The sequence below is a fragment of the Nanorana parkeri genome, unplaced genomic scaffold (genome assembly GCF_000935625.1).
Source record: "Nanorana parkeri isolate BGI_ZX_2015 unplaced genomic scaffold, ASM93562v1 scaffold1233, whole genome shotgun sequence".
NCBI lineage: Eukaryota > Metazoa > Chordata > Amphibia > Anura > Dicroglossidae > Nanorana > Nanorana parkeri.
The window spans coordinates 353,925-368,924 of record NW_017307501.1 but is presented as its reverse complement, the minus strand read 5'-3'; the positions used below and the strand labels follow the sequence as shown (position 1 = coordinate 368,924).

Sequence of the window (15,000 nt, the reverse complement as noted above, 5' to 3'; positions counted from 1 at the left end):
TCATTATTGACTTTACTGGTTTCCAGGAGCTAGGCCCGCTCAGTGCCTGGCATCCAGTGACTTCAATGAGCCGGGCAGGATGCCGGACAGAGCGTGACAGGTTGTTAAAAGCTCTTAGCAACCTGTGATGCTGTGCCCACACTCCTGCGCCCCCCCCAAAAAAACCTCCTGCTGCCCCCAATGAGATACTGGCCCTGGGGACCGGTCGGTCTAGCAGCGGTACCGAGGATCAGGTGAGTAAATCTGCTTTATTTGCCCCCTGGTGGAAAATACCACTTAACCCCTTGCAGTGCAGAGGTAGGGGCTGGAGAACAAAGTAGGTTTACTAACCTGATCCCCGCTCCTGCCGCCTCCCTCGGGGCTGCTAAACCAGCCCCTGCAGCCTCTGCTCCCCTCTGCTTCAGCAGTCTAAGGACCGCTGAGGTCATTATGGCGAACTCAGGTTCCACAGACCTCTATTAGATTTGAGGATGACGAGCAGCCAGAGAAAAAGGGAGAAAGGGGGAGAGTTCTGACCACGGGGGTGGGGGGTCAGGTAAGTAAATCTGTTTTACTCCAGTCCCCAAGGCATGAACAGAAACGTAACCCTTGCAGTGAGGGGGTAGTCCGGAGATGGGCTTTAAAAGGAGAACTATGGGGTTAGGGCTTTTCCCCATAGTTCTCCCCAGGGTCACGGGAGGAAACAAACTAGCGTCCTCCAGTGACCAAAAGCTCAGTATACCGCGAGCTACAGCTCTCCATATACTGAGACCGTCGCAGCCGGGACTTATCCCGACAATTATGTCTGGATCCACCCAGCTGCGTGAGTGACAGCTGGCTCTGCCTATCTAGAGGCAGAGCCAGCTGTACCCGCCCCCTCCCCCGTCCGTTCCGCCAGTCAGCGCTGGCAGATCAGAGCGGGGAGGGGGCAATCCATGCAGGGAGCCGTGAGTGACAGTCACGGCTCTCTGCAGGGATAGATCGAGAAGTGAGCGAGCGACGGTATGTGTTCGCTCACTTACCAATCTGTAGAGCCGACTTGTGACAGTTTCATTGTCACACGTCGGCTCCAACTATGAGGGTGAGTGATTTTCACTCACCTCATAGTTCTCCTTTAAGACTTGGTGTCTTTGTTTGTCATTAAGGGTTAAAAAAAAAAAACAACTGACACCTTTCATGTCAAAGTTTAAAAATCTGGAGATAAAGCGATAGAGGTAATAAGAATCTGGTAAAGAGAAGCAAAATGAATTGATGGAGCTGATCCTCATATAAAAGCCCTCAAGATCCTTCCCCTGCATGCCAACCGATGGGCCAATCACAAATATGAGCGAGAAAGGCCGAAGCCTCGAGCCTCGCACCTCTGTCAGCTCTCGTACAGCTGTTTACATCAGCGGGGGGACAGGCAGGCCGATAATGAATGATAGGAGCACGCTGCAGGAAGGAAGCACTTCTAATGACGGGAAACATTCGATGGAAAGGTCAGCCTTTGAAATGGGAGACTCGCATGACAATGTCTGCTGAATATCAGTGGGGAGCGGAAGTCCCTTTAATAAACCACTCCAGCGAATGACTGCGGATGTGTGTGCGCGCGTGTCATAACTCACCGACATATCAAATGAATTGTGCAATTAAATGAATCTGCGTGCGGTAATCAGTCATCTCTAGACATGCAATCAGCACCGCGCTGTGCTGGGATCTGCCTGCAATGAAAGGCAGCCCGTAGGACGTTCTCGTGACGTCACAATGGAAATGTCTTTCATAGAGAACATAACAATGTGTGACGGGAGGGAAATACAACACAAAGTGTGCGACAAGATGGATCAAACCAGAACAACTTGTGTGACACACAGACACTGACCCGAGCGTAGTGCAGCTCCACGCCGTACAGCTCCAAAGTGCGAGCGGTGTTCAGAAAACTAAATTCAGCTTCTGCAGGAGTCAGGCCCCTGAAAAAGAATATATCATCGTTTACCACCGTACACTACATCAGTATTCATTATATAGCTCTGACATATACCGCAGTGCTGTACAGAGAAAACTGAGCCAGTCACATCAGTCTCTGTACAGAGGAGCTTACACTCTAATGTCCCCTCCCCCAAGGTCACACAGTATTATTATACATTTATATAGCTCTGACATATACCGCAGCGCTGTACAGAGAACACCAAGACACTCACATCAGTCTCTGCGCCAGAGGACCAGAGGAGATTACACTCTAATGCCCCCCGCACAGTCACATCAGTCTCTGTACAGAGGAGCTTACACTCTAATGCCCCCCGCACAGTCACATCAGTCTCTGTACAGAGGAGCTTACACTCTAATGTCCCCTCCCCCAAGGTCACACAGTATTATTATACATTTATATAGCTCTGACATATACCGCAGCGCTGTACAGAGAACACCAAGACACTCACATCAGTCTCTGAGCCAGAAGTCCAGAGGAGATTACACTCTAATGCCCCCCGCACAGTCACATCAGTCTCTGTACAGAGGAGCTTACACTCTAATGCCCACCGCACAGTCACATCAGTCTCTGTACAGAGGAGCTTACACTCTAATGTCCCCTCCCCCCCACAGTCACATCAGTCTCTGTACAGAGGAGCTTACACTCTACACTCTAATGTCCCCTCCCCCCACAGTCACATCAGTCTCTGTACAGAGAAGCTTACACTCTAATGTCCCCTCCCCCCACAGTCACATCAGTCTCTGTACAGAGGAGCTTACACTCTAATGTCCCCCCACAGTCACACACTTATTATACATTTAAACAGCTCTGACATATACCGCAGTGCTGTACAGAGAACACTGAGCCAGTCACATCCCACATCTGCCTCAAAGGAGAAGTAAAGCAAACCATTGTGCAGCACTGCAAAGTAGGAAGCAGAGACTGTCTATGTAATGGGCAAATATGGCTTCCCTGAAAAGCTGAACTCCGAGCTGGCTTCTAATTTTGACCCATACTTCCTGTCCCAATACACATGGCAAATGTGAATATATATCATTTTTGTTTTACAGTTTCGGGGTGAATTGCCTTTTTAAAGTCTGTGACGTCATCCTTTAATGAGAGAAACGCAGCTGTGCTTGGACCTTTGGAGGAGGAATCAATGAAGCAACAACGCCACTTCCTCTCACTGTGCAGGGCCACTAGAACAAACTACAATTTCCATCATGCAATGGATGGGTCACATCAGGAGTCTCCTGGCCTGTCAGTCAGGTGCTATGTCATGGTGGATGGGACACGTCAGGAGTCTCCTAGCCTATCAGTCAGGTGCTATGTCATGGCGGATGGGGCACATCAGGAGTCTCCTGGCCTGTCAGTCAAGGTGCTATGTCATGGTGGATGGGGCACATCAGGAGTCTCCTGGCCTGTCAGTCAGGTGCTATGTCATGGTGGATGGGTCACATCAGGAGTCTCCTGGCCTGTCAGTCAAGGTGCTATGTCATGGTGGATGGGACACATCAGGAGTCTCCTAGCCTGTCAGTCAAGGTGCTATGTCATGGTGGATGGGGCACATCAGGAGTCTCCTAGCCTGTCAGTCAAGGTGCTATGTCATGGTGGATGGGGCACATCAGGAGTCTCCTGGCCTGTCAGTCAGGTGCTATGTCATGGTGGATGGGACACATCAGAAGTCTCTTGGCCTGTCAGCCAATGTCATGATGGACAGGACTCTACACGAGTCTCCCGGACTGTCAATCAAACTACGCTGTATTTGTGGACAGGACAGACCTGAAGTGCCATAAACACATTGGCACTCGTTGCACAAGGAACTTCACATGGGGATGTTACACTACAAGTGACCTGGGGCAGAATCAGGCGTAGCGACCTGATCTTACACACCGGAAATACAGTATACCGAGCCCTTATTCCACAGGAGTCATGGTGTGATTCATCACAGGCTGGACAAGAACATTTCGGCTGAAGGTAAGAAATACCTTTCTAGAAGTGATAACATTTCTTCCCGGAGTTCAGCTTTAAGAGCGCTCTCACCTTTAACAAAGGAACAAGCACTTTAATATACCTGCCTGCCGCAGTACCAGCCTACCTGTGCTGCTGATGCAGTTTGGCGATCTCCTTCTCGAAGTCCAGAGGTTGGTTAGGGATAAAAGAGAAATCAGCGAGGTAACCAGGGAGGTGCTCCGAGTGGCTGTAATCTCCCAGCTCAGCTTAAAGGACAGAAAAGTACAGCTTAGCAAACTACAGATTACTATATCACAAATAATGTAGATATAAATATTTAATTTTAATACATTTAAGTTGTGTAACGGCATTGCCACCTAATAATGACTCGCATTACCAGTATTAATATTTTCAGGGCCCCTCACGCGCTCTCTACTCTTACCTACAAATCAAACACTTTATGCAATCTCTTTCGCCCAATCTAGTATTCCCTAGGCGAACGCAATTCGAAGTAGTGTGTTCCACTGATCAATCCTCGAGAGGGCTGATTTCATTCATATACAGGTTATTGAATGATGGCAATCGAGACGGTCTAACTTATCAACCATATATGATAAAGTGGGATGGAGACTTAGGGTTCGCAGTAACTCCGCAGCAATGGGAACTTATATGGCGCTCAGCTGCCAAAACCTCGATATGTTCAGTATATAGGGAAAACCTATATAAAATATTATACCATTGGTACTATACACCTGAGATACTACACTCTATATACCCATCAACGTCCCCGAATTGCTGGAGATGTGACGGTGACATAGGTTCTCTATTCCACATATTTTGGTCTTGCCCAATATTACAGCCTTTTTGGAAAATGGTGCAACACACACTCGAACACTTAACTGGTCACTCACTTCCCCTAGCTCCTATACACTACTTGTTAAGCCTCCCATTTCCACAATTATCGAAAACTGATAAAAAACTGGCCATGCATATACTAACTGCAGCAAGATGCTTGATATCATTACAATGGAAAAGACAACTTCCACCTTCTAGAACTGACCTATATGCTCGCGTTAAAGAGGTCCAGTCCATGGAATATTTTCAGGGCAAACACTACTACTCCTTCACTCTGTTATCACAAGCTCTGTCAGTGTGAATATTGCTTTGTTTACATTCCTCTGACTGCATCTTCAAGTGTCTGATTCTAGCAGTTTGTGATCTCCAGTGATGACATAAGTGCAATGCAGCAGAGAAACCATAATGTATGACTCTTGGCAGTCAAGACTTTTAATCACACAGGTACAGGCATGTCTAAATGATGCTTCTCTTATTCTCACTGCTTGTCTGCAGTTATAGTGCAGACTGAAGACAGACTGACTGATTGGAAATAATGCAATTTAACACTGGCGTGTGATTACAGCTCTCGAAGCACAAGGAAAGAAAAGGCAAAATGTAAGAAGGTACATCTGCAAATGTGTTTGGCATCCCCTGGATATAGTGAAGGAACTAATGTGTGACAGTGGATATCACTAAAAAGCCGCAGTAGAACATCCTGCCCCCTGCCAGCATGCTGTAGAGAGGGATCCTTGCCCTCTGTGTGGAAGCAGTAGTCTATCTGCTGAAGTCCAACACTGACCTTACTCAGAGCTACAGCTCACACTCTGTGGAGACTGGAGGGTTGTAGCTCTGACTCTGCAGGTGGGGTTGCTGGACTGCTGCAGAGAGACCACTGACTCCTCGCAGAGAGCAAGGAACGTTCTCTACAGCATGCTGGCAGGGGACGGTCTGATTTATTCTGGCTGTGTCTGCTTTACAGCAAAAACAATCTGTAAAACTTTGCAAACTTTTCCTTTTCGGTTTAAAGGAGAACTATGGGGTTAAGGCTTTTCCCCATTGCTGTAGCTCGCGGTATACTGTGACGCCGCAGCTGAAGCGGATCCCGACAATTATGTCTGGATCCGCCCAGCTGCGTGAGTGACAGCTGGCTCTGCCTATGTAGAGGCAGAGCCAGCTGTACCCGCCCCCGCCAGTCAGCGCTGGAGGATCGGATCGGAGAGAGGGGAATCCAGCCCCTCCCCTGTCACGGCAGAGACCTGTGACAGGATCGGGAGGTGAGCGAACGCCGGTATGTGTTCTCTCACCTCCCGATCTACTGAGCCGACCTGTGACAGTCTCATTGTCACAGGTCGGCTAGAACTATGAGGTGAGTGAAAAGCTCTCACCTCATAGTTCTCCTTTAAACTAAATTCATTAAACTGATTTACAAAACAGCGTTCTTTTGGGCTTCAAGGAGAAGTTCATCGCACATGTGTGAATTCATACGACACATCCTGGTATTGAAGCTTACATTGAACTGCGTAAGAAGCCAGCAGGGTGGCAGTACTGTAAGGGCAGGGCAACCTGAAAGACAAAAGGAGAACACAGTGAGGGAAGACCTGAGGAAACCCCATAACCTTTTCCCTACGATGAAGTCCCTAATAGGGGACAAAACGCGTCAGTGGTGCTGCGATATTAAAAAGCTGCACCTTAGGCTGCCTTTAAGGCGGATTGAATTTGTTTATTCTACTTTGCCACTTCTATCTGACAGAAGTTAATTCACTTAAGTAGTTAAAGGGGAAGTTTTGGGTGAGCAAAATATACTCTTCCTAATACTTGGGGCATTTCAGCTGTCAGATGGCGGTTCTATATACTGAGAGCTAAGCGATCATGTGACCACTCACTGCTTAGCCTCTGGTCTTGCCCCTGCAGAGAGCAGTGACTGTCAATTTCTGCATCCTGCAGAGATTCCCTTTCTGTTCCTCAAGAGCTCATTGGGGGGAATAGACAGAGGGGGAGGGGGCGGGCACAGAGAGGCAAAGCCAGCTGTCAATCAGGCAGCCAGGTGGATCCCGACAATATTTTTGGTAGTGATGCAACAATACCAAGTACCGATATTTTTTTTTCGGTACTCGACAATACTGAGTACCGATGCATTGTGCCCCGATTATCAGGAAATCGGTCGGCGGATCATGACCTGTCGCCCGGCTTCCTGATTGCCTGTGAAGCCGGCGTTCTAGCAAAAGCACACTGGCTTCAGAGGCTGCCTGGCTTCCCGACCAATCAGAAAGCCGGACGGCGAGTCATGAGGCGCCGCCCAGCTTCCCAATTAGTTAGGAAGCCAGGCTGCTTACCAACAAGTGATGCTGGCTTCTGAGCCAATCAGGAAGCCAGGACGGTGTGTCATGACCCGCCTCCTGGCTTCCTGACTGACTAGGAAGCCGGCTTCACTTGCTCCTAGGCAACGTGGCTTCCTGGCCAATCAGGAAGCCGGGAGGCGCGTCATTACATGCCACCCGGCTTTCTGATTGTTTAGGAAGCCAGGCTGCCTAGCAACACACGAAGCCGTCTTCCTAGCCATTTAGGAAGCCGGGAGGCGGGTCATGACACACCGTCCTGGCTTCCTGATTGGAAAGGAAGACGGTTTCATGCTCCCTCGGCACTGCCTGTCAGAGGGAGATCTCTCTCTGAAAGGAAGTTCCGGTACCAGGGGGGGTGGGGGGCGGAGGGGGTAAAGTATCGCAGCATTTGGGCGGGTACTCACCCAAATACTCGGTATCGGCACCTATACAGATACAAGTATTGGTGCATACCAAATATTTGGGCTCCTTCTGCTCTCAGCATATAGTGGGCAGTAGCCCTCTAGATGGTGACACTGGGTCACAGGTGTACATTAGTAAATTGACTGATAACCGAAAAGGGAAGCAAAGCCAAAAAAAGGTAACGCTTCACTTCTTTTTTTAGCAGCGGTTACAACGGGAATCCTCTTTTAGGTTTCCCACCGAAAACAATACATTTGCACATAACATTTTTTGCCACTATGAACTTGGAAGGTTCCAGGACTTGTCACAAGGCAAGGCTGGAATAATAATGAATTGTGAACATTTTGCAACCTGCAATGATGAATTACCTCCCAGTGAGAACGTCCTGTTTATTCTGCAGAAAATAAAGGTACCTGAAAAAAGAAGAGAGGGACGCGGTGAAGATCGGGAACAACATATATCAGATCTATCGGCACGATCAACAGTAATGAAACTGTGCTACAGGAGGGGGGGGGGGGGGGGGTGGGTGGGGGGGGGGGGGGGGCGCTGAGTCCGAATGATCAGAAGTTCACGGCTGAAGAAAGCCAGTCAACTGAATTCATACCGTGGTTCCGGTGATGCTGCTCTCAACAAAAACCAGGGGACCCAAGACTTACATCCGTACAGGGATGGATGAGCGGCCCTGGGTGCAAACAGTCTGCGTCCAGGGCCGCTCATCCTGAAATACAAGAAGGTCACAGGCACTCTGGCGTGTAAAAGTCAATGTTTATTGACTTCAAAAGGTGTCACATCATCAAAGCGACGTTTCGGAACAGCAAAGTCCCTTCCTCAGGCAAAACAGATGACGTCGCTTTGATGATGTGACACCTCTGAAGTCAGTAAATATTGACTTTTACACGCTGGAGTCAGTGCTTGTCACCTTCTTCTACCCTGTTTCCCCCGAAAATAAGACCTAGTACTATTTTTGGGAACTGCTAAAATATAAGAGCTACCCCGAAAATAAGATCTAGTTGTGACCATTCCCAGGGCCGGTGGTGGCATAAGGGGGGAACTTGAAGAGCCGCGGGAGAGAAATCAGCGGTGCCAATGAAGCCGGCGCTAGAGGAAGCGAGGCGGCAGCGGAGGGAGCAGAGCCGCATAAGCTGATGTTTCCTCTATAGCGCCGGCTCCTGTCACAGGCGGAGTGATACCAAATGTACTCCGCCTGTGAGGAATCCATAGTGAAAGCGCGCTTCGCTCATTCTGGTTACCAAATTGCTCATGGAAAGGTACAGCCCCCTTATTGCTCTGATCGCCATATTCTTAAATTTGCCAGTTTGGATTATTTAATTTGGATTTGCGTTAACTTTGGATTGTTGTACATTAAAAAAAAAAAATAAGACCTACCCTGAAAATAAGACCTAGTGTGTTTTTTTTGAGCCTAGTGTGTTTTTTTTTGTGTCTTATTTTCGGGGAAACACGGTATTGTTGGACTTATTTTGTGGAGGCATCCGCGTTCAGTTTAGCACCCACCCTATAATTTTTTTTTTTTTTATCCAGTCAGGAGTGTGATGGGGGTGTATGTTTCCTGAACAGGGCCGCTCATCCTGTCACTGATTTGTACTGGCTACTGATTGAACACACAAACACCTGTGACTCCCAAACGCCTCCCCCCGGGGTGCATAAACACATGCATTCTTCACGCTGAATGCCCCCCTATGCCCATGTGAATGGCAAGAATACAGAAAACACCCCCAACATGTTTTGGCGGATCAAACACCTCCCCCTTCATCAAGACTCGGGTATAACTGTCCCATTGGACCTGGAAACATTCCATTTATCAGCCTGTCAACAATCATCTCTGCGTCCTTCTCAGTGCCAACAATATCTGAGCCCTGATGAAGGGAGGGACTTTTGATCCCTCTGAAAACGCATTGGCTGTTTTATTTTTTCTGAGCATAAACATTAATATTAGAAGATTTGGAACTGTTCGATCTTTGCTCTGGTGCTCTCATTAGACATCTTATATGTTAATGTCAGTGGCAGACTGTATCACATATTTTGCCCATAATAACACTTTAAAATCAATATTACCAAATGAAAACCAATGATAGGAGTCGGAGAACGTCTGGCATTGGCCGGAATCAATAAAAAGTTTAAAGAACGGTAACTCACAGCAACCCATCAGAATGACATGTCAAGCCAGCCCCCATAGCAGAGGTTCAGCTTCAGTAGCTGCGCACAGTTCTGCTATTAGAATTGTGCATTTGTTCATCTTTATGCAGACGTGTCCATATGCATGTCATGCGGGGTGTGCATGGGCATGCGTGCATGTTTGCTGTGAATAATGGCACCAAGCGGGCTGTTTAAGGTTGCTCCTCATCTATACCGTGACCTGCGATTCAGATCTGCTGTTACCAACCCGGCATGTGCATTGACTCTTCTGTGGCTCTCCTCAGTTTTCTGTTCTGCTTTTGTGTTGACTTCCGCTGGTCTGCGGACTACGATGACTGCTTGCCACTATGGCACCAAGCTGGCTGCAAGTTGCTGCCGCGGCCTGTTCCAGACTTCGTACCATCTTGTCTGACTGTTGTCGATTCTGGCTTTTTCCTGGACCCTTCCCACTAGTGGTGACCGGCATCTCCTGGCACCTACAGCGACTAGACCACTGCAATCACAAGCTCCAGTGACACCAATGCCACCATCACTCATGGCACTTCTTCGTCCCTGCCCTCTCTGCCCCACTACCCAGGGGTGCTTGGACTGGAGCAACCAGAAAAGACCAGCACTCATGGCACTCCATCCCTGGCTTCTCTGCCCCACTACCCAAGGGGTGCTTGGACTGGAGCAACTAGAAAAGACCAGCACTCATGGCACTCCATCCCTGCCCCACTACGCAGGGGTGCTTGGACTGGAGGAAGCAGAAAAGACCAGCACTCCTGGCACTCCGTCGCTGCCCTCTCTGCCCCACTAAGCAGGGGTGCTTGGACTGGAGCAAGCAGAAAAGACCAGCAGCTATGGGACTGCTTCGTCTCTGTCCTTTGTGCCCCACTACCCAGGGGTGCTTGGACTGGAGCAACTAGAAAAGAGTCCTCCCACGCCATCTCAGGCTCCCACTGAGCCACCCGGCAATTTTTCCTCATTGCCCACAAGATGGTTGTAAGACGCAGATCATTTCGAAGTGTTTTAATGAATATGCCAAGTCACTTCCACAGGAAGTATCCGCAGCATGCTTTTCCCCTCAGATAAAATGATGATATGACGACTCAAAGTTAAACCTAAAGTTTCGTATCCTTATCTGTTCCCGGCTGTAATGATAGGCACCAAAGCTGCGCTAAGAACCCCTGCAGGGCCAATGAAAGCCGCAATACGCCAGACACAAATGAGAAGCTCCGGCACCGTGACATACAGTATATGAAGCTGTACACACGATTCTCCCCTGAGACACTGCAGCGGAGAGTGCCATCGTTCGGGATAAGACCTTGGGGAAGACAACACGTATTCATCCTGTAACCAGGAAACTGGCGGCAGACCAGAACAGCGAACAGCGAACAAAGCAGACGGTTGTGTTATTATCCGAGATACGATCCACCACATTACATGGATCCATCACTAGGCACAGGTGACAGAGAGAAATGGAGCTGGTGGGCCTCTTATTCTCTGATTTAGAAGAAAGAGCCGACAGCCATTTTTTTTTTTTCCTTCGCAATGTCCGGGATGCATACGAGGTCCTGCGATGAGCGATTCTGTTACAGTCATGGATAGCTGCATTGAAAAGCATTGCTCCCAATTAAGTTAGGCCTCATTCAAATGGGTGGCAAGTAGGGATGCACCGATACTGATACTAGTATCGGCATCGGTACTCGTACTTGCCCAAATCCTTCCATACCTTTCCCGATAGTGGAACTTCCGGTCAGAGGGATATTTCCTACGACCGGCAGTGCCGCGATGGAACATGGTGTCGGGAAGCTGGCTCCATGCTATTTGGCCTGGAAGCCGGCTTCCCAGCCAATCAGTTTCGAGCCGGGCAAAGAAATCTAATATGGCGACACGACCCCCACCCTGCAGACAATCAATTCCCCTTACATAGATCCTTAGCATCAGTCATTACCGTACCAGTCCCTCTGTCAGCTGGGCAGACACCGCTCTCCAAGCTCTCCCGGATCTGCCCACGTCTCCTGTGCGTACAGCGCCAGCGTGATCAGTATATAGAGAGCTACAGCTCGCGGTATACTGAGACGCCGCAGCTGAAGCGGATCCCGACAATTATGTCTGGATCCGCCCAGCTGCGTGAGTGACAGCTGGCTCCGCCTATCTAGAGGCAGAGCCAGCTGTACCCGCCCCCTCCCCCGTCCTTTCCACCAGTCAGCGCTGGGGGGTATCCAGCCCCTCCCCTGTCACGGCAGAGGGCCGTGACAGGATTGAGAGGTGAGCGAACGCCGGTATGTGTTCGCTCACCTCCCGATCTACTGAGCTGACCTGTGACAGTCTCATTGTCACAGGTCGGCTAGAACTATGGGGTGAGTGAAAAGCAGCCCCCTCATAGTTCTCCTTTAAGAGACTCAGTAATACAAAACACATAAGCTGCACTCCCCTGTATTTTTTTTTTTTGCTGAACCGCAACAAGCTTTATTGTGGCCAAATTAGATCAGGAAGACATTCTCTTTCCCTGTCCAATGTGACTCCGCCCCCCTGAAGCATTTTGCCTAATGGAGCTAATAAGCTTCTATGATTGAGCCCACTGGGAGAAATGCGTCACAGGGCAAAGCCATGTCTGACGGGGGAGATAATGTCCGTCTGACCTAACCTGGCATCAATAAAGTTTGTTTGCGGTTCAGTAATAAATACAGTGGAGGGCGGCATCTGGGTTGGTACGTCTGGAGGATGGTGGATCACTGATTTGTACAGGCTGCTGCCAACAGTTGTGAGCAGTGGAAGTGCGGGGTCAGCCCCACTCCGGGCAACGTCCCCGGAGTTGCCCTTTAAGAAGAGATAAAAGGAGGAGAAAACAGGAGCCGCCACCCGCAGGGTCCTAAAAATGTCACACGTTCCTCTTCCTGATCACAGCAAGCGCTCCCTACCTGGTGTATTCCTCCTGCAGCTTGCTGGAGTCGGCGACAAAGAACTTCACCCTGAAATTCAGGCCGTGCGGAGACCCCCCTAAAAGAGGAAAAACACTTGGTAATGGTGTGCAAAGCGGTTAAAACACAGAGATACAAGGCTCACATGTCGTCACTCACTTTTTAGCTGCTTTCTGATTAGCTTGGTTGGGTCCAGCCACCTCTGAGGGGAAAAAACACAGCTAGTGAGACTCAAGTTGGCCAAACGAACCTCAATGGACACAGATCCGAACGTACTCCATGTAGCTGTGCCCGCTCCTTCCACCGGTTATGTCACTTCCCCATTGTAGTTCATTCCCACCAATGGTATTACATCGCCTCTCCCTGTAGTGGGAGGACCCCGGCATCTCAGACTCCCGACCACTCTCTGTCTAATTCTGACAGCCCACCATGACATCATACCTTAATGAGAGGTCAGGATAGTCCCAGTCTGTCCCGCCCACCATGACATCATACCTTAATGAGAGGTCAGGATAGTCCCAGTCTGTCCCGCCCACCATGACATCATACCTTAATGAGCGGTCAGGATAGTCCCGGTCTGTCCCGCCCACCATGACATCATACCTTAATGAGCGGTCAGGATAGTCCCGGTCTGTCCCGCCCACCATGACATCATACCTTAATGAGCGGTCAGGAGACTCCCGGTCTGTCCCGCCCACCATGACATCACATCTAAAATGAGAGGTCAGGAGACTCCGGGTCTGACCCGCCCACCATGACATCATATCTTAAATGAGAGGTCAGGATAGTCCTGGTTTGCCCCGCCCACCATGACATCATATCTTAAATGAGAGGTCAGGAGACTCCTGGTCTGCCCCGCCCACCATGACATCATATCTTAAATGAGAGGTCAGGAGACTCCTGGTCTGCCCCGCCCACCATGACATCATATCTTAAATGAGAGGTCAGGAGACTCCTGGTCTGACCCGCCCACCATGACATCATATCTTAAATGAGAGGTCAGGAGACTCCTGGTCTGTCACGGCCATTCAATTCTGCTCGGCCACATACCCACCCAAATTCATACCCACTGGGTGTGCCAATTCCCACTGCATGATGGGAGATGTAGTACGATACCGCCGAGCCATATGCGGCATTAGCATTTCATCGATCGCCTCTCACCGGGCATAGCAGCGAGGGGCGGAGCCTGTGACTCTAGAACAAGTCTTCCCTTTTGGGGGGGGGGTCACAGTGATATCCCGCCGCGATTTTAGCTAACAGAAGGTGGTTTGGGATTTCGGTGACAGGAGAGTGAACGGGACTCACAGGGTTCTCCGAGGAATCGTCAGCCAACTGCAATCCAAAATAGTCCCTCTCGGTGAGATCGAGAAACCTGAAGACCAGATCTAGCAGAGCTTGGCCGTGCTCGTGTTTCTGGAAGACACAAAGCGTTGCTGGGGTTAGTAATCACTGGAGACATACGTAACGGGCCCCTGGGAGCCGGGCCCTCCTGGATGACGTGCGACACATGAGAGTCGTACAAATACAGCAACACATGACACACACACTCCCTGCTATGGCACAAACCACAGCAGCGCGGAGAAGAGACAGGCGAGCCAAAAGACCCCAAATTTTGTCCTGCTGTGGACACACACAATGCTCAGCTCTAGGTCTCTGAAATTGTGTCTCTCCACCTCCGTGCGTTGCTCCGTCCTCTACTGACACGTTTCACCTTAAGCCCCGTAGATGGTGAAACGCGTCAGCAGGGAGCTGAGAACGGTGATGTGACTTTTTTTAAAAAATAAACAGAGTGGAGTGGAGGGTATTGGAGTGCGGCACGTGTATACTTTTGGAGTATGCTGTCCTGCGCTAATAAAGACACTCCCCTGCCCCCCCCCCCCACCTCGTCTGTCATCATCACACACGACGTGGGCAAACCAACACATGTAAAGCTGAACCTCAGACCAATAGCTAAATACACACATGAAATACACGAGAGCCGGTTCACATGCCAAAAAGATTTGAAATGATGTCCATCCAGTCCTGAAAGATGCACAGCTTTGCCCCATAGCACAGTCCTGTCCACCAGGGAAGGGGGTCAGATCGTTCAGCTGATGGGTCCCCTTCCTCACCCCAACCCTGTGACTGGACAGTAAAAGGAGAAGCAGCAGACTGATAAGCCCATCTCTCCGCTCTCTACTCTTATGAGCATCCTCCTTGCTTTGCAGCGCACCTGACTGGCTCCCGGTACTGCTTCTCTATCCCCCAGTCTAAGCTCTGCTGCACACAAACTACAAGACGCTCATAAGTAAGTCACATTCCGGCATTAAAAAAACACATTGAATGATGTAATAATAATTTCAGAACTGTATCCATCTGTGTTTTATGTCTGTTTCGAGGTCCGGGGGGGAGGGGGGTTCTCCCCAGGGCTCGGGAGGGGTGCCACCAGTGCTCGGGGGGAGGTCTCACCAGGACTCAGGGCTCGTGGGGGGTCTCTCCAGGGCTC

The 15,000-nt window shown here is 49.7% G+C and overlaps 1 protein-coding gene across 1 annotated transcript in view; it reads right to left on the bottom strand.

The window, feature by feature from the left end:
- PTPN4 (protein tyrosine phosphatase, non-receptor type 4) overlaps nt 1-15,000 on the bottom strand; it is an 82,144-nt gene that overhangs the window by 55,354 nt on the left and 11,790 nt on the right. Inside the window, 7 exon segments of the mRNA XM_018568721.1 lie at nt 1,838-1,925; nt 4,023-4,143; nt 6,225-6,277; nt 7,824-7,868; nt 12,516-12,594; nt 12,675-12,717; nt 13,821-13,928. Coding sequence (XP_018424223.1) covers nt 1,838-1,925; nt 4,023-4,143; nt 6,225-6,277; nt 7,824-7,868; nt 12,516-12,594; nt 12,675-12,717; nt 13,821-13,928 — 537 coding nt within the window.